The 19,663-nt window shown below is 40.8% G+C and overlaps 1 protein-coding gene across 2 annotated transcripts in view; it reads left to right on the top strand.

Moving 5' to 3' along the window:
• Nucleotides 1-19,663, top strand: part of KNTC1 (kinetochore associated 1) — a 197,179-nt gene that overhangs the window by 99,714 nt on the left and 77,802 nt on the right. For both annotated transcript variants that reach the window (XM_075177790.1, XM_075177780.1), the window contains exons 37-42: nt 11,317-11,461; nt 12,117-12,173; nt 12,584-12,747; nt 18,270-18,374; nt 18,609-18,737; nt 18,825-18,941. In XM_075177790.1, the coding sequence (XP_075033891.1) occupies nt 11,317-11,461; nt 12,117-12,173; nt 12,584-12,747; nt 18,270-18,374; nt 18,609-18,737; nt 18,825-18,941 (717 nt within the window). The remainder of the gene's footprint in view (nt 1-11,316; nt 11,462-12,116; nt 12,174-12,583; nt 12,748-18,269; nt 18,375-18,608; nt 18,738-18,824; nt 18,942-19,663) is intronic.

The following is a 19,663-nucleotide window of genomic DNA, read 5'->3' as shown; positions in this document are numbered from 1 at the left end:
GGAGGCTGTAACCGCAACACTCCCTGCAAAAAAGTCTTAATGTCTGTATATTCAGCGATCTTTTTCTGAAAATAGACAGAGCGGATATCTGGCTCTGAGGGAACTGAGCCGCAAACCTTTCTGCACCCCGTCCTGAAGAAAATCCAGGACCCGGGAAATCCTGAATTTTGACGAATGAAACCCTCTAGACTCACACCACACAATATACGTCTTCCATACTCTGTAATAAATGGAAGATGACGCAGGCTTTCTAGCTCTAATCATGGTGTTGATGACCTCTTGAGAGAAGCCTTTAGCCTTAAGTATTAGGGTTTCAATAGCCAGGCCGTTAAACTCAGCTGATCCAAACCTTGGTAAAGGAATGGGCCTTGAACCAGCAGATCTGATTGTATGGGAAGCCGAAATGGAGGAGCTCCTGCTAATAACAGTAGATCGGAGAACCACGCTCTGCGTGGCCAGAATGTAGCTATGAAAATCGCGGGAACCTTCTCCCTCTTTACCTTCTTCAGCACCCGTGCAATCTTTGGAATGGGTGGGAAGATGTACACCAACCTGTACTGCCAATGGGCTGACATGGCATCTACTATGTCTGCCCCTGGGTCTCGTGCTCTTGCGCCGTAGCGCGGCACCTGATGGTTCAGCCTGGACGCCATCAGATCTATTTCCGGACGACCCCACCAGCAGGGAGAATACCTGACTGTTTAGAGCCCATTCCCCGGGATGTAGGGTGTGTCTGCTGAGGAAGTCTGCTTCCCAATTCATCACCCCCGGAATGTGAATGGCCGAGATCCTGGGAACCTGACGCTCTGCCCATGCTAGTATGCGTGTGGCCTCTCGCATAGCAGCTGCGCTGCGAGTGCCGCCCTGATGATTTATGTACGCAACTGTGGTGGCGTTGTCGGACTTAATCTGAAGAGGTTTTCCTCTTAGAAAATTCTGTGCTCCTATCAGGGTGTTGTCCACTGCTCTGAGCTCCAGAATGTTTATTGGAAGACGAGCTTCCTGAGGGGACCAGAGACCCTGAAGCCTCAGGGTTCCTGTTACTCCCCCCCAACCCAACAGACTGGCTTCTGTTGTGACTAGAGTCCACGACCACACCTGTAAGGATTGGCCTTTCTCCAAGTTTTACCGAGACGTCCACCAGACCAGAGATAGCCTCGTGGCTGTGGATAGACAAACCATCTGTTTTTCCAAATTCGTCTGGGATCCCGACCACTTCCGCAGGATCTCTGCTTGAAGTGGACGGGAGTGAAATTGAGCAAATGGAACTGCCTCGAATACTGAGACCATCGTCCCCAGGAGCTTCATGCAACAGAGAACCGAGACCTTCCTCTTCCTTAGCATGGCTCTGGTCTTTATCTGTAAGGCTAAGACCTTCTCTGCTGGCAGATAGACCCTCAGAGACTGAGTATCGAACAACAGTCCCAGGAAGCGCATCTGCTGAGCTGGTACTAGCGATGACTTGGGAAAATTCAACACCCAACCGTAACTTTGTAGAAACTGCGTGACAGTCTGAATATGTTGGGATAGTTGAACCGCAGACGGTGCCTTCAGCAGAAGGTCGTCTAGGTAAGGAACCACTGTAATGGCTTTCTGTCGCAATAGACCTGCCATGACCGCCATGATCTTGGTAAAGACTCTGGGCGCAGAAGCTAGGCCGAAGGGGAGAGCCCTGAATTGAAAGTGCGCCCTTCCTACTGCGAACTGAAGGAGATTTTGGTGTCCTTCCCAGATAGGGACATGAAGGTAAGCGTCCTTGATGTCTAATGATGCCAGAAACTCCCCTTTCTCTATTCCTGCTATTACAGAGCGAAGGGATTCCATGCAAAATTTTTGAACCTTCACCTGCCTGTTTAGGGACCGAAGATTCAGGATGGGCTGGAATGTTGCGTCTGGTTTTGGCACCAGGAAGAGGTTTGAATAGAAACCTCGCCCCCTTTCTATAGGAGGAACCTGAACTATTACTTGAGCCGCCAGGAGCTTTAGCATGGCTTCCTGAAGGCCTACACGTCTGCGGGGGCAAGAGGGGAGAGGAGTGACGAAGAACCTGTGAGGAGGGTGGTGGGCTAGATCTATGACATAGCCCCGGGACACAACTCCCCGAACCCAGAGATTGGTCATGGATTTCCACCACCGATCCTTAGGTACCACGGGTTCTGGGTCAGCTAACCCTAAGGCATGTCTGATGCCCAAAATAAGACTATCCACACTTGTGGAGCCAGAGTCAGCATTATAGATAGCCTCGCCCTCGGGGTCAATATCTACCTCACCTTCCTCGGCTGAGGAGTGATACGAAAGCTGATCTATCTCCAGATCTGCGTCAGAAACTGCCCTCTTACCCCTCTGGGGAATAGATACTGGCCTGTCTTGCCCGTGAGAGGACCCTGCCTGTGATGTGTGAATATTCTCGGCAGACTGGCTGCCTGCAAGTGTAAGTGTGGTAGTGTTGTCATGTACCTCTATTGGTCGCAGCATCACGGCCGTCATTTTCTCCATAGCCGAAAAAAAGGACCGCATCCAGGGTGGTTCCACCATTGCAGAGGAACCCTCCTGGGTTGAATCATCCTGCCTCTGAGCGTCAGCCGAACAAGCTGCGCAAAGGGCGTCTCGGTCTGTGTGGGCAACAGAAAGTTTATTGTTACATTTTGAACAGGCAAAATACAATGCAGCCGGCGCAGAAGCACCCTTGCCTTTTGCTGTTCCCTTCTCCGCCATTGTTCTGCTTCTTAAAATAATTCTTAAAAGTAATGCAGACAACTTAAGACGACTAAACTGAAGAGATTTGTGTTAGGCAGTCTCTGAACAGCACCACTCCAAATACAATCAAGTTCCAATATTAGTACTGTCTGTGAAAATCTCTGATTTACAGAAAAACCTCACAAGATTATACAAGCCCACAATACAGGATCCCTCCCAATGCTCACTAGAGATACAGTGCAGCGATTAGGGCAATTAGGTTCTTTCTGGGAGCAGAGAGGCAGAGCAAAGGTTAATATAATGCAGGCTTTCCGGGAACTACAGCTGTAATGGCGGCACCCGCGCGGGAAGGAGCGCTGTTACTCCCCCCCTTCCTGTAGTGTCATACTCTGCCTCCCGAGAGCTCTCTGGTGCCATCCTCCAATGGCCGCCAGGAGCTAGAAAATCGCGGGGAATATGACCTGGCTGTCGGCTTTCAGGAGTGCTTTCGGTCCCCAGAGCCCGGGATCATGCCTCTTCACCCGCAGAGTGCCCGGCAGGGCAGCCGCTCACCTCCACGAGTGTGAGCGCTGCTTCTGCCGCTTCTAGTACTCCCCCTCACAGCCTCCTGCTCGTTGACTAGGGGAGCTTAGCGCTGCCGGCCAGCGGTTTAAAGAGAGAGAGAGAGAGAGAGAGAGAGAGAGAGAAGCTGCTTGTCACTCACCCCTCTCCTTCAGTCCTCAGTTTGCACCAACATCCACACTGGCCTGTCATTTCCTATTAAAATATGGCCCCTATTGAAGACTGCCGGCAGAGGTGCTGGTAAAATGAGCGCTAGGCTTCACTTACCTGCGCTGGGACCCAGAGTGCGTAGAGCTAAGTCCTGCTACACTCTGCTGGGCTACAGGGATCCCGCGCTGCACCTGTAAGGATTAAAATAAAAACATGAAAACCTATAACTAAACTGAGTATAGGCAGGAGCCTATACTCCAGTGACCGAACTCTAGGTCACTTACAAAAAACTGAGGATCTCTCTAGAGAGGAGGGGCATAGCAGGGGAGGAGTCCCAGAATTTAACAGTTTAAGTGACAAGAACTCCTGACCACCTACTATACCCCAATGTCTCGCAGTGTCCCCCAATGGTAGGAAAGAGAAATGTAAATATTGTTGTGCAATGTTCCAAGTTTAATGGTGGTTGCACTCCCCGCAATAAGATTAGCAGACTCATAGGGCAGTACATATGTCTCTAAACATTCAGGGCTCAAAAAACCAGTCATCCTTCATTTCTACCTTTATTAAAACTATTTATTTAGCCCACAGTTGGTATCATGGAAATGGGCTGATTCAGAGAAATGTTTTCACATCATGATGTTTTGAAGCCCTTTACCCTCTTTCCCATGGCGATTTAGAGTTGTGAAAATTGGATTGCATTAATGCATGTCAAGTGATCTGATACCTGTCTCAAGAACCCAATCCGGTGTAAGGCATCCCCAGAAAAGCCCTTCTGGACTTTCAAAGAGAACGCAAAGACTTGTCATAGCAGTAACACTTTCTGACTTCTGATTAGGACCTGGGGTGTGAATGTGCTTGTCCTTTCTTTATCTACTCCAGGTCGCTCTCCATATCTGACTCATGGTTACCTGTGTATCTCTGTTATCATTTTTGTACTTCCTGGTACCATTTTTTCATCTCATGTGCTTCCAAACTCCCAGAGCGCAAAAAAAGATTTTTCTTTTAAAATTCGAGAACATCAGTTATGACATGTCCCGTATTTAGGTTTTATCTCCCAACATCGTCTTTGCACCCAAGCAGAACAGTTCCTTCCGACCTGTGTTGGATATTGATAAATTCCTTCTGATAGAAATTTATGGTTTTCTTCAGTCTGAGAGAAATTCCTGGTGTCCCTGGATATCATCGATGCTTCCCCTCATAGCTACATTTGGAAGGTCCACCACTTCTTCCCCTGTGTCAGTTTGTAGGCATTGTCAGGTGGTCATGATTTTCCCATATCTGGATGATGACTCTCATCTTTCAATGATCTATTCTGCAGAGATTGTTCATTTTCTAGAACCAATATCCCCATCGCTGATTAACCTGCATCCAGTACTGCATAACTAAGACTATTGTGGTGTTACATGTGCTCAGGGCCGGATTAAGGGAATGGAGGCCCCTGGGCTAAGGCGGTGGATTGATCTTTCCTATGTGATGGCTAGGAGACCCTTCTCCGTTCTGGTGTGAAAGGTAGTGACTAAGTATCACAGTCTTCTGTGGTAAGGAGGAGATTTCTCTACATTAGCATGACAAATGTATTTGTTCATCTCATGAGTCCATCTTGCCAATCATAATCCTTAAACTTCTGGTTATATATGTGACTGTGAACACCTGCACATGGCTACACAAGGGATAGACATTCATGGTCCTGATAGACAGAGTGCCACCGCAGTAGCTTACATCAACCAGGAATTTGTAGTGCTATTCTTGTGCCCTTATCCTTTGAACCGTAAGGAAGGAAAGCAATCTAGTGACCATGCATATTTTTTACACATTTTATAAAATTGAGATTGCCATCTTTGGTAGGCGGATCATAGAGTCGACTGTTTATTTCCAGTCATTACTTCTATGATATCGCAGCGTTCATGTCACAGACCAAACCACCCATGATTGCATGGTCTTTATTTTACTTTGCTCCTTTTCTTCCTTTGCCAGATTAATTGTAAACCGAAGGCTTATAGGCAAGAGAAGAAAGTTGCGCCCCCCCCCCCCCCTTTTTTTTTTTACAGACACTGAGAAAGAGAATTCAGTTCTCTATCCTATTTTCTGAATGTGTAATAGAAATTGAAGTACACTTGTGGCGGTGACTATGTTGAAAATGTGTAATATGCCATAAAACAGTAAAATGTTACTTTCATCGTTCTGGTGACTTGTGTTAAAAAATATAATTTTACCAACGTAAAGCGTACCATTTAAATAGTATTAAAATATAAAGGAGACTGTGCACATTAAGGACTGTAGAAGTCACACAAACAGAATTACACTTACATTTATGTTCACATTTACTGTTTCTTTCATTGGCTGGAGTGTGTGACAGTTCAAGTTGGCATTGTTAGAACAACACTATGATGAGCTTTGTGTAAAGATAGCACATATAAATTAGCTGAAACCCTACAGTAGGCAAAAAATACTACGTGCTCCTGGCTAACAGGAATTTCAGCATTATGAATTTGCAGCATCATATGATTAAAGGTTGACGTTGACCTCACTGCTAAATGTCCGTTTAAAACGTCCGCTCAGGCCTCATTTCTGTCTGTTTTCGTTACATGCGAACGGTGATAAAAATGAAACTTTTCTGGACAAGTTGAACTCTCGATTCAAATCTCACTAAACACGAAGGGCAATATAGATAAACATGAAATATATATATATATATATATATATATATATATATATATATATATATATATATATATATATATATATATATATATATATATACATACCGTATTTGCCGGCGTATAAGACGACCCCCAACATTTCCACTCAAAATATAGAGTTTGTTATATACTCGCCGTATAAGACTACCCCCTCTTCCGCACACCTTCCACACACCAAATAAAACATAAAAGAACATCAGAATTGATTTCAACATGTTAATTTATATTCGAATGCCTATGACATGCAGGAAAACTGTCACAAGGCTGTATGTTATCAAACATGTACAGTAAACATAAAACAGTGCAAGCTTATTAAACGTAATTCACTAGTCAATGATAGAAGGAAGATAACAAATAGAGGGAGAGAGCAAGTGCACACTTACCCCTTGGCATAATCTTTAATGCTTTTTCATTTGATTTCCAGTCCCAAACCATCTTTTCTGTTACTCCATATTGTCTTGCAGCAGCACAATTATTATGTTCCATGGCAAAGTTTACAACTTTAAGTTTAAAACTTGCATCATATTTCTTTCTTTTTGCTGGTGCCATGATAGGGTTGATAGGGGTTTGGACATTTTCTATGCTGTATTGTACTGTACAATGGTGCAGTACTGTGGTTGGCTGTTGGCTGTATACAAAGCCTGATTGGATTGGTCCCTGCTCCCTGTCTGCCCTCCCTGTCAGCAGAACTGGCCGGTCACGCCAAAAAGGCTGGCACCCCTGTATCGCTGCTGATGCTCGCCGCAGCCACGCTGATGACCCGCCGCGGCCGCACTGGATACGCACGATACTGGACCCGGTGTATAAGACGACCCCCCCACTTGGAGGCATGTTTTTCAGGGGAAAAAAGTAGTCTTATACGCCAGCAAATAGTGTGTATGTGTATATATATATATATATATATATATATATATATATATATAATATGCGCGTTTTTGCATAAAGTGTTTTTTTTTTTTTTCCCACATAATAGTATGGACTTTATGCCTGACCCCCTCCTTAGTACATCCATGCAGCTCTCGCAGCACTTGCATTTAGCGCAATAATAATTATTATTAAATAAATGTTGTTGATTAAATAGAAAATATTCACTGGTTTTTTTCTAAGAAGTTCTTATCTACCCTTTCTTTGTCATCATTGCAAAGGATGATCAGCCAGACAGCTGAAATGATGAGAGAGTGTGGCTTAATTTGGGAGATTGGGACAGTTGTTGGGGTGCATTAGTGTGAGTAGTATTAATGGGAGTAAGATGAGATCTAATAAAGAGATGGTTTTTAAGAGTGCATTAAAAGATTTGAATGGTGTGGGGAAAGTGATAAGGCACGGTAGGGAATTCCATAAGTGAGTAGCAGCAGGGGAGAAGTCTTGTAGACAGGAATCAGAGGTGACAATTTGATGGACCGTGAACTTTTTTTGCTGGGAAAATTGGAATAGTACTGCAACGTCCAGGTGTGCGAATTAGACTTTTTCAAAAAGTCACTGCTATAATAAAAGCAAAAAGTGCTTCCATAAAGTGTTTGTTTAGGCATGTGCACAAATGCAGCCAGGGTAATGCAGTTTTTGTTTTAAACTTTTCCTGTAAGTTGTCTCAATTGTATTGGTCATAATAAAGGTGGTGGAAATGTCTCACATGGTTTTTATTGATTACATCACAAATACTTGCAATTACAATAAAAGCGTGTAGAACTTTTTTTTTATTAGCCACTGTACAGCTATTTAATATCTGTTAAGATTATTGTAACAATTCTCTATTGATGGTTATAAGGAATCTACCTCTCAAAGGACAAACCGCTCTGTATTGCAGTGGGAAATGGCAAGGAATGTCACAAAGACATGTTAGAGGGCAGGTACCCCTTCCTAAATCTTCAGAGCATGAGTGTGCTAAGTAACCAATTATAATCAGCGTTTCACTTGTCTAGTTATGTTCAGTAATTTCAAAAACAGAATCTCAAGATAATTACTATTTTGGAGATTGCTGAATTTGCATATTGTTTGGATGCAGATGACAAAAGTTTTAGAGACTAAGAATTTGGGGTCAGTGATCTATGCTGATCCAATATTCCCATGTACTCGGTCGGATAGCAGTTGCCATAGCTGCCTAAATTTACAATTATGGTGTTTCTGGATTTTTGTTTTTGGATATATCTTTTGATATCCTGAGCATATTTAATAGATGTCATGCTGGTTTCAAGGAACTTCTGTATTGGTAGATATCATCCTACCTCTATTTCTTCTTCCATTATGTGTTTGTGTCTTCCATTTATATAAATATATCCTGATGATCCTTTCCATCATCAGAACCTCAAAATACTGTCTTTTAATGGAATGTTTCTTGAGGTTTAGACTTACTCCCAAACGCTCTCATCTCAGAGAAGTAATATTCTAGAATAATTCAGGCAAAAAGTTAGTCTTGTCACAACGCTTTTATTAACTGTACGTACAAAGCTAGCAGTTCATAATGCAGAATGCAAGGGTTATAAAGATTAAACTACTTTGTTATCCTAACAGGTAAAACCGTACATTAAAACAATCTTTGCTAATTAATATCTTGTTGAATCATCATTATAGGTTATAACACATAAACATATTAGCATATTGTCTAATATTTGGCTTAATACTAATATTTATGAAATGAGCATGTAAAATGCTGCGTAAGTTCATCTTTTTGAAAAGCTTTACTGAGAAAAAAAATACTATTCAGAGTCTCATAATCTTGTCTCCAAAACAGTCTGCTCTTCAATGCTGACATTTTCATATTGCACAGCATCATTGGCCTTTAGTGTGTTTCTATTTTTCTTGGTTGTTTCTCTTCTTAGTGAAAGTTAATTGAAATTGCACAGGGAAAAGGACCAACAGCTGTTTGTGATAAGCACAGATAAATTTCCATCTATATTTCACAGAGGTGGGTGCACTTCCAACAACTAAAGATAAGTTACAGAAATGAAATTGATTGTAAGACATGAAAAAGCTCCTGTCCACTAATGAATTATTTAAATACAGTTTAAATATCTAGTTTTATTTCCTCATTATTAAACGTTTTTTTATTTATATGAATCTATTCCAGATATTGATGTGGCGAAATAGTTAAAAACATTAGTGTAATAAATTGTGTGTGAAGTGATTTGAAAATCATGAACCCTTGTGTAGTAATCCAGACCAATTTAAGAGCAGAGATTTATTGCACGTATTGAGTCTACAATATACCTATACGTTTTATTAAGGATTATACTTCAGTGAGAGACACACTATTAACAATATATCTATCACTTTACACCCAATTTCTTACACTATTTTTTTTTTTTTTTTTAAATATTTCACCACATCAATATCTGGAATAGATTCATATAGAAAAAAATCTTTTAATAATGGAAATTTATATTTTTAAACTGTATTTAAATAATTCATTAGAGAACTGGAGTGCCTTTGCTTTTCGCGTCTTCCTACCTGTTTCTTTTCTATATCTTTGTTTCTCTTTTTACAATATAGGGGGTTACGAGACGGATGGCTCTTTGAAGTTCAGTGTTTCAGCACTGACAGTACATTTTCATATTTTTTTCTCTCGTTTTCAGAGTTCACGTTTGTGTTTGTCCCCTATTCTGCAAGCTACTGTATCTTGGCAGGGCTCTGCTTTACCTTTGTGATTTGTCAGAATATTCTCTGCCAGTACAGTTGGCCCATTTGTCCTAAATGGTGGCATTCCTTCTATGACCACTTTAGTTTCATATGTGTGTGACTGCTTTGACTCCTTTACTCATTTTTCCATGAGGATAAGTTGTTGTTGCAGGGTGTTCACTTATTTCAGGCAGATATGGTCTATTTTTACCTTAATGAAACATCTGCTTAAATTATTTATGTTTTAAGCAATTAATTGTCTACCAATTTATTAATATCATTTTATTATTTGTTTATTGATGCATCGCCAACATATTCTACAGCATTGTAGTGTCTGCAAATTGTATTCAGAGACATCAGTTTCCTTGCCCCTGTAGAGCTTGCTTAATTTTCTTACGCAAGCACACAGCTAGTGGGTCAGGCATCTGCGTATATCTTTCCTTTATACAGTAGTTTGACTCCAGCATGTTACTGTAATGTTGTGTTTTTTGCACTGGTTTTGATTGCTTATACATATTATTGTGGCCTTCTGACTCACTTTGTGCTGTATGAAGGAGGAAAAGTGATTTGCAGGTCCAGACAATTTGTTGTCATATAGTTTTTGTTGGAATGTTCTCTCCACTCATTTTGTAGAAAATAACTTATAGAGCAAGTAAAGCCACTATGCACATATATGCAGTCATCTTACTACATTAAAGATACTTTCACAAACACAATTATTTTTTTTTTTGCTATATGTAGTTTTCCAAATGAAGCAGTCCTTGTTTTATGTGCTTCTTTAGTATCTTGTATTATTCTGGACCAGCTCAGGAACCAGAATATTGTAATTCTTTCCACGGTCCTATGTGGTAATCCCTTTCTATACAGACTGTAAATTTGTGGATGCATACACAGTCCTTGCCAATTGGGTAACAACAAGCATAGCTGACATGTTTTTGTCATTTATTTTTTTATTTTATCAGAAGCCCTTTGTATGCTGATTAAAGTTTGTAACAATGCTTCAGCAGTACGTTATGGTTAGGCTCACAAGTACATTTTGCCTTCATGGTTCATATATGAAAATGTAAATTTTGGCTTTAGCTGATTCTCTTTATGGGTCCTAAAGTTAAAATGAATTCTTGCTTCACCATCCCAATGGTAAACTGTTTTTTACTTCTCAAGCAAACAAACCAGAAAGTTGCTCAATCAATTTATAGGAGCTTCTGCTAATAGGGTGGTCCTAACTCTAATCAATGAGAGCTCTCAATTTTAAAAACACATATAAGGACTTACTTACCAAGAGGTACCCCAAGAACCTCCAAATGGCAGTATAGCACCAGCCCTCCCCACCAGCTGCTGATTACCTCAGCATGCCACTCAAGCAAACAAAACAGAAAGGAAAGTTGCTCAATCAATCTAAACTATTTTTTTCTTCTACTTTCCTGTTTGGCAATTTATAGTTTTGCTACCCTTTCAGCAAAACTTATTTGAAAGAGAATGAACCCATCATGTTTTATATACCTGTGTATTCGATTTATTGTTAAATATCTATCTGTATTATAATGTATCACATTGAATTTTAAATATTGTAATTTTTAGCCCTTTTTTTCAATTACAGAATGTAAGCTTTGGAGGTGAAAGAGACTACTTTGAAGAATGGACATATGAAGATTTCTTCAGTGAAGATGGGATTGTTCTTGATCCATTGGTTGTTCTACCAGTTGCCTATGACTTAACTACTGCTTTTGTGCCAAGTACAACTGGTAATTAGTCCTTCTGTTCACACACACAAACACACACACACCCACTCTGAAGTGGGCCTGTATACAGTGGTTGAGCGTACTGCCACTTCTACTGCCTTCGTTGTAAAATATTCAAATACCATTCACTTAGTTTTTCCATACTGCCACTACTAAATTTCCACTTCAATTGCTGTATGTATATGTAGATAAAAATTGACAGAAAGATAGGTAGATAGTCACAAAGCTAGATGTTTGTTATATTATCGCTGGACCTGACAAAAGTTAGTAAGCAACTATGGCTAAAATGTAGGAAACAGCCGTTTCTCAAGAGAAAATGGCAATGGAAGAGAGGACTGTCTTTAAACAGGCTAGCCAGCTGTGTCTGATGCTGTAACGCTAAGCTTTGTCTCACAGTATGATTATGTGTCTCTTGCAAAGACTAAAAGCTCTGTTCTTATTTGGTGCCAAAAACAAATTTTGTTGAGCCCTGTAATATATAATCATGCAAGTGTTTATTAATGATTGTACTGGTGAGTTTTGGTAAGAGGTGTCTCAATTTATAAAGATGGTCCTCTCCTTTAAACTGTTCTGAAGTTTGCAGTTTTTGTTGTTGATGTTTGTTTTATTTTTTGTTTTTTTGCAATTGTTAATATCAATTTACCTATTTACATCACAGGCAGAAAAATGTATCCTTTGGATTGTGCAAATGTGGCTAACCGTCCATACATTAAAGGTAATGTAGACCTGAAACATGTACAGACAATTGTACTATAAAATTCCCACAATTGACAGATTTGTTTGGGAGATTTGTTCTTATTTGGGGGTCTGAGGATATTGATTTTGTTTTCATTTTTCTAAATTATATTGTTTCCAATCGTTGATGCAATATCATGAACCTATTCCAAGGCTGAATTTTTGTTAAAATTACAATCTGTTTGTACATTACACACACACCCTACTACACTATACATATACTATATATCTGTATTCACTGTATGCTGTAGAAATAATGTAATGAGGAGATGTCACTACTCAAGTTAATTTGCTTAGACGTCTTGGTAAAGTTTTGTTTGTACTTAGAAATTATATTTTGTATTGTACTGTACAGTGCATTTGATTTGAGCAATTTTTGTCATTTAACAGGAGAAAATGCTCTGTATCCTGCTAAAACACCCATAATTGCATTATTGGACAATTTGCAAGAGTGCAGCCAGTGTGAACTTGCCTTGCAGCTCATGATCTGGGCATTTGGTACATGTCTGCAGCATGGTTTTTCAAATAATATGGATACTCATTTGACCGTAAAGGTATATACAATTATATGGCACCTGTTTTTTTACCAACAACTCTGATGATCAATTGTTTGTAAGGTACAGGGTACTCTGCATTTATTTTGTCTACCTTGTATGTCCATGTTTTATGTAAGCCCTGTTTCTCCTGCTATCCAGTGCTGCAGTCATGAAAACAAAAAGGGTATGTAGTGCCTTGCCGTCAGTTGTGAGGTTCTGTTAGTGTGAGTTTTATAGATATTTATAGGGTAGTTCCTAATAAGAGAGTTTTTCAGGGATTGTTTAAATTTTGAAAGCTGTAGGAGAATTTGATCGGGTGTGACAGGGATTTCCGTCAGTCAGTAGCCGGAGAAGTCTTTTAGGCAGAGATCTAAGAGGAAGTGTGGAGAGAGTATTTGCATATGCGGAGTGGCAGGAAAGAAAGATTAGTCTTGCTGTGGCATTTTAGATGGATTGAAGAGAAGATAGACAGCTGAGGGGTAGGATAGAAAGGTGAAGTTTGTAGTAGCTGCGGCAGGAGTTGAGAGAATAGGTAAGAGTTTTGGTTGCATCTTGGGTAAGTGCTTAGTAATATTTTGACAATGTTTTGATGATGAAAGTGACAGAATTGGGAGAGAGACTGGATGTAATATGGCAGAGCCAAATTTGACACCAACTCTGCGGGCTTTGGGGACTGAATGAATTATGGTGATATTGACAGTGAGGGAGAGGGGACGAATTGATTGTGGGAGGAGGGAAGGTGATGAGATCTGTTTTGGACATGTTGATGTTTACGTAGCTTCCATCCATTTAAAAATAGCAAATAGACAGTTATACGAGATGATTGTAAAGATATAGGCTAGAGGTAGTGTCCTGGTGCTACTGGATGCCAAATTAGCAGGTTAGTTCACCAAGAGGAGAAGTGTACAGTGAGGAATAGCCAAGAACAATCTTTTGGGATCCAAACAGATAGTGGAAGTGGAGGAGAGGATATGCCAGAGATTGAGGCAGTGAAGGATAATTTTGATAGGTAGGATGTGAACCAGAAAGAAACTGTCAAGAATGCCCATATAGTGAAGGATGTGCAGGAGAAGAGTGATCAAAGGTGTCAAAAGCAGCAGAGTGGTCTGGGATGATGAACATGGAGATATGCCCATTAGACTTTGCTGTAAGAGATGATTGAGCACTTTTATGAGTGCAATCTCCATGGAATACTGGTGGTGGAAACCTAATTGCACATAGACAAAGGTGAGGGGGGAAAGACAGTGAGAAAGGTAGATCTAGTATTTTGCAGGCAGAGGAGAGAAATTGGGCAGTCGTTGGCAAGAGAGTCAGGGTCAAGTGATGGTTTTCTAGGATTGTTGTGATGAGTGCATGTTTAAATGTGGATGGAAATGTGCCAGTGGAGAGAGACAGGTTGGAGAGATGAGGAACCATTTTTTCAAATTGTGTTGATTTTATTCTTGAAGTGTGTGGCAAAATCATAGTATGTGAAGAAGGATGTGAGGTGTACAGGTGGCAAAGAAGCAACGAATGTTAGAAGAAGGTTGTCCCCAAAGACACATTTTTCACTCCTTTAGTGGCTCAGGGCTGACAGTATCATTAGAGGTTGTCCTTTCACTTTTGGGACAAGACAATTGTCACGATGGATGCCAGTCTTCAAAGCTGGGGGTGGTGGGCCTTCAGTGCCTCCTACAGGGACTGTGGTCCCATAAGTAGTCAATATTTCTAATCTGTGTTGCGGAACGTAGAGCAATCTTTGAACACTCAACACAAAGCACAGCCTCTCTTAAGTGGAAAGCAAATAAAAATTCATTCTGACAAAGCCACAGCTGTGACTTGCATCAACTACCAGGGAGGTACCAAGCTCTCCCTGGCAATAAAAGTAGTAAAAAGCATTAGGTTCTGAACGAAACTAAATGTTCCAGAAATCACAGGGAGTTTTTTTTCTGGTGGTGAGGAACAGGGGAGCAGGAATGCTCTACATCCTGGAGAATGATTCCTTCTCAGAAGTTTTTCTACTGTTAGTCAAGAAGTGGGGTCAAACAGATGTCAACATGATAATGTCTAGGTTGAACAACAAAGTTTACCGCTATTGTTCAAGGACACGTGTGATCCAAAGGCTTTTCTAGTAGTCGTCATGTCTGTCGCATTGATTTTTACATACTCGTTCTGGAAGCTATGACACCAATGGTTGCAAACAGATAAAGTGATGTAGTTTAAGTCATTTTTATGGCATCATATTGGCCAAGAAGATATTGGCACATGAAGGTTCTAAAAAGTCAAAATGTCTGTCATGGTGTCTTCCACTAAGGTCGGGTCTGCCAAAGATTATTGCTTTAGGATTTACCTTGGTTTGGCTTTAACATTGTACCTGTTAAAGCATGATTCTTAAAGGTAAAGGTTTTTCTGGCACTGTTTTTAAAGACAATGCAGAAAGCTAGAAAACCAGCCTTGGCTAATAATTACCATCAGGTATGGATGATCTATATCTATATTTTTTTTTCTTTTTTTACATTATCTATCATACTTCAGTTCTTAAAGGATGGTTTGGATAGCGGTTTGAGGCACAGTTTCTTAAAATAATGTTGGTCTTCTTTGAGGAAAGACTGGCACTGGCGCCGGAGTTACAAACAGGGAGAGAGTCCTGCATGTCCAGCCTCCATATTTCCGTTCTTTGGCCCCATGGGGCAGTTGTGCCATCTGTTTATATGTTGGTGGTGCAGTTGTGCCATCTGTTTATATGTTCACAAAGTTCTGCAGGTTTAATATTTTTGCGTCCAAAGATGCTAGTTTTGTTCAGAAGGTTTAGTGATCAGTAACTTCATACCATTCTCTCCCATAGGGGCAGCTTTGGGAAGTCCCCATGGTTCCAGGGTCCCCAATGGATGCATGATGAAAAGGGATTTTTGTATTTTGTTAAATCTTTTTCTTCATGTCCATTGGGGAACACTAGAACAACTACTCATTGTACGCTCTGGTGTTGTCCTTTGTTTCACCCAAGTTGTTTGTGGTTGGAGGACAAAGCCTCTTGTTTTGTTTGTTTTTCCATTTCTCTCTCTCTTTCCCTCCCTCCTGTATTGGGGTGCAGAGTTAAAAAAAAAAATGACTTACAGTCGAGTAGAGTATAAATGCGGGACGGGAAGCTAGGACTTAAGTTATATTTTCTTAAGGTGTCGACGCTCACACACACGCATCTATAGCCCATAGTTTTTGTGTCCTCTAATGCACTTTGTGAATTGCAAGAATACCTTCCTTTTTTTTTCCCCTCTTTCTTTTTTTTTTTTTTTTTTTTTTTTTTTTTTTGCAGGTTGTGGGTCTGTTTGTTAAGGTTTGGATAATTGGAAACTGCAGGTGGCTGGAGCTGCATTGCTCAGGGCTGAATTGAAATTGTTGTTGCATAAAGAAGCAACCAAGACAGCACAGGGTTGTTATAGGAGAGAATAGTTGTTTTAGTGAAGATGAGAAGTGGATCAGGTAGTGAGTATTTAGGTGGTGTTCTGTGTGTTTGGATGCAGGGGGAAGCATGAGCCATGAAGTGAGGCTGAAGAAAGGAAGTTGTGGTCGGAGAGTGGAAAGCCAAGTTTTAGAAACTAGAGGTTGAACTGAATCAGGAGAAGACGAGGTCAAGGGGGAGTGTTAATCACAATGGGTGGAAGAAGTAGTCCACTGGGAGAGACCAAAGAAAGTGAAAGACGTTTTGTGTGGTTGTCAAATGTTAAAATCGACTAGTAGGAAAATAGGCAGATAAAAGCATACGAAATAAGTGAGACAGGCAGTAACGTTGACAAGGAATTAGAAAGCCGGACCCCGATGGCTAATAACTGACAGTATCAGACTGAACGTGTGAATTTCAAAAAAAAGAAGGGTTCCAGAGTATGATCCAAAAGGTGCAGCAGGGAGAAACTAGGGTGTCCATTCCGCCTCATTGTCTGTTTCCGGGTCTGAAAGTGTGTCTCGGGAGAGCAGGAAACAAACCCCCACTCTTTGTAGGAGTTGCATGGGGTGTAGTGTCAGAAGAGATAAGCCAGGTTTCTGTAATTGCATGGAGGTTGAGGACTATTCAAATTAATAGATCATGATAGATGAAACTTGTTACTACCGGGAAAGCAGGAAAAGGGAAGAGAGGATGGTTGAGGAGCATGAGCAGATAGTGTGGATTGTATGGGCCCATGGATAAGTGAAATGTCGCCAACAGCCATAAGAAGAAACAGGACATGCGAGGATGATTTGCTGGTGGGAGGTTTGTTTCTGGTTATGTAGGCTTGTGAGTGAGGTCTCTACAGGAGACGAGAGTTGATTAGTGCTGATTAGCAAGGAAGGAATTAGTGAAAGGGAAATAATGGCAGGAGGGAGGAATAGGATCCTGGAGAGAGAAGAGGGGTTTGTGGGAAGTGTGGTGAAAGTAAGTAGGTGCAATAGTGTAAGTGAAGTGATGTGGATTAGCTAGAGGTGGGTACTGAGAAAGTGGTATCAATTGATCCACGTGATGCAGGCAACAGGAGAGGCAGAGGCTCATTTGCCAGCCCCTGGCTATGCTAATGGAATAGGCAGCCTCTGCAGCTTGGACATGTGGTCCAGGACCCTCACAGTTGAACTCTGGGGGTCCAACAGCTGAACAGAGTTTGCAATAGTAATCACAGTTAAGCTCAGTGGGTCCAGAATCTGATTAGATATGGCAATGTCAGTTGAACTCTGTGAGTAACAGCAGCAGAACAGATATGACAACAGCAATGACAGCTGCTCTCACTGGTCCAGCAGCTGAATAGAGATAGTAATCCAGTAGGTGTGTAGACTCTCCTTAGTGCTACGGTGTCATTTACCAACAGATTTCACAAACTTTTAATGCTTTCTATTTGTGAGAATATGTGAGAGGTAGGGCATAATTCTGAGCTATTGTGCAGGGTCCCTTTAAAAGGAAGTGCTCTACAATTACTAATTTATTGTCAAAGAATTCATGAGCATCTTTGAACATAAGCTGTCAGAACAGCAATTCAATTTGCTGTGTCATTGTGTAATTATACCTAGCTGTCAAATATTATATTCCTAAATTGACATATAGTCAGTTATGTGGCCGCTTACAACTCGAGGTTGAGTATGTATCATCATCATCAGCAGCAGCTATTTATATAGCGCCACTAAGGCTGCAGAACTCACTCACATCAGTCCCTGCCTCATTGGAACTTAGTCTAAATTCCCTAACATACAGACACAGAGACCAGGGTCAATTTGAAACCAGCCAATTAACCTACTAGTATGTTTTTGGAGAGTGGTAGGAAACTGGAGAATTTGGAGGAAAACCCACGCAAACACGGGGAGAACATACAAACTCCACACAGATAAGGCCATGGTCAGGAATCGAACTCATGACCCCAGTGCTGTGAGGCAGAAATGCTAACTACTAAGCCATAATGCTGCCTTTAAAGAATGGGCTCTAGAGTTATCTTATGTACCAAGACTACTTCAGCATCTTTGAATGTAATCTGCCAGAACAGTCATGTTATAAAATTGTGTACAAACATGAGACGCTGTACCTTTTTTTTTTTTTTTTTTTTTTTTAGTTACACGGTGAAAAAGTAATGGGAGAAACCAAAGCAATCATTTCAACATTGGGAGAGAAAACAGTAAAACTGATTAAAGACACTGCTACGGCATTATTACACAAGGTAAGAATGCAGGTTATTTATGGGAGGCCTTTTCCTGTATTGAAAATAACGTAATGGCATAACCTTCACATTCTTGCTAATGTGTTAAACATCTGCTTCCTTTTGACCAGCCATTAAGGAAATAACATGTATATGTAGTTTTATTAAGTAATCTTGATTGTAAACAATATGATTCAATGTTGCATGATGTTTGTAAGGATTTTTATTTTATTTTTTCACTTTTCTTGGCAACAGGTTTTCAATTGTCGTGTGGTGGATTGTAACCTTGCACTGGCTTATTGCACGCTTCTCCCTAAGAAAGAAGTGTTTGCAAAACTATGGGATGTCATTAACAATACATGGCAAAATTACAACAAGGTTTTGGTATGTTACGAATAATTTCTAATACTCTAGACTTAATCATGTTATGGCTTTCAGAATGAACCATGGTGCTTTTGATTTCCTACATAGGCAGTAGCTGTGGTTGGAGCTCAGCTTGCACTTGTATATGAGGAAAATGAAGAGAGGCTGAAATTTCAGGAGCTGACTACTGATGCTGAGTGGGGTATCCAGCTCAGTAATTTTGGAGTAAGTACAATATATTAAATGTAAAAAAAGACATTCCTCACACACAGTTTCTTCAATATATCAAAATACGCCACTTTGTACAGACATCCCTCAAGCCCACACCTTCCCGGCGCCTCTAACAGTTTCAAACGTTTTTGCGTTTACAACTGCAAAGGGGGCTGTTTCCTTTCTCTATCGCACTGTTCTTGCTCAACAACACCCACCAACTGATGCTGAAATAATGGACTGGGGGGTTAATCTGGATATAAAAATGTGGGAAACCGATCATGCTTGGGTCTCCAATTGCTCTATTAGGGTTGCCATAAAGGAAAAGTCCTCACCAGATGGTACCTATTTTCCTACCCGCTTACATGTAATCTTCCCAAACATCCTGATTCGTGCTGGAGGAAAAGTTGCCTGCGAGACGACTTCAAACACTTCTGTTGGTCCTGCTCAGTCATAGTGTCCTTCTGGACCCAACATTCTGACTCTTATTGCTGATGTTACTGGTCTCACCCTCAATTTGTTACTGGTCATCACCAATTTGCTTATATGTGTACCCATCCACCGCATTCACAAATGTATTGACAAACTAATCTTGCACAACTCCTGTGCTGCCAAATTTCAAATAGCTAGGAATTGGAAAAACCTCAATTCCCCTTTTTGCTATGAAGTTGTAAACCTCATTTGGTTTGTGTCCAGAATGGAGTACATTACCAGCTCACTGAATAATAAAGTGGTCT

The sequence above is a fragment of the Mixophyes fleayi genome, chromosome 1 (assembly GCF_038048845.1).
Source record: "Mixophyes fleayi isolate aMixFle1 chromosome 1, aMixFle1.hap1, whole genome shotgun sequence".
In the NCBI taxonomy this organism is placed as follows: Eukaryota; Metazoa; Chordata; class Amphibia; order Anura; family Limnodynastidae; genus Mixophyes; species Mixophyes fleayi.
The sequence above is the reverse complement of the archived record's forward strand: the minus strand, read 5'-3'. Positions and strand labels throughout refer to the sequence as shown.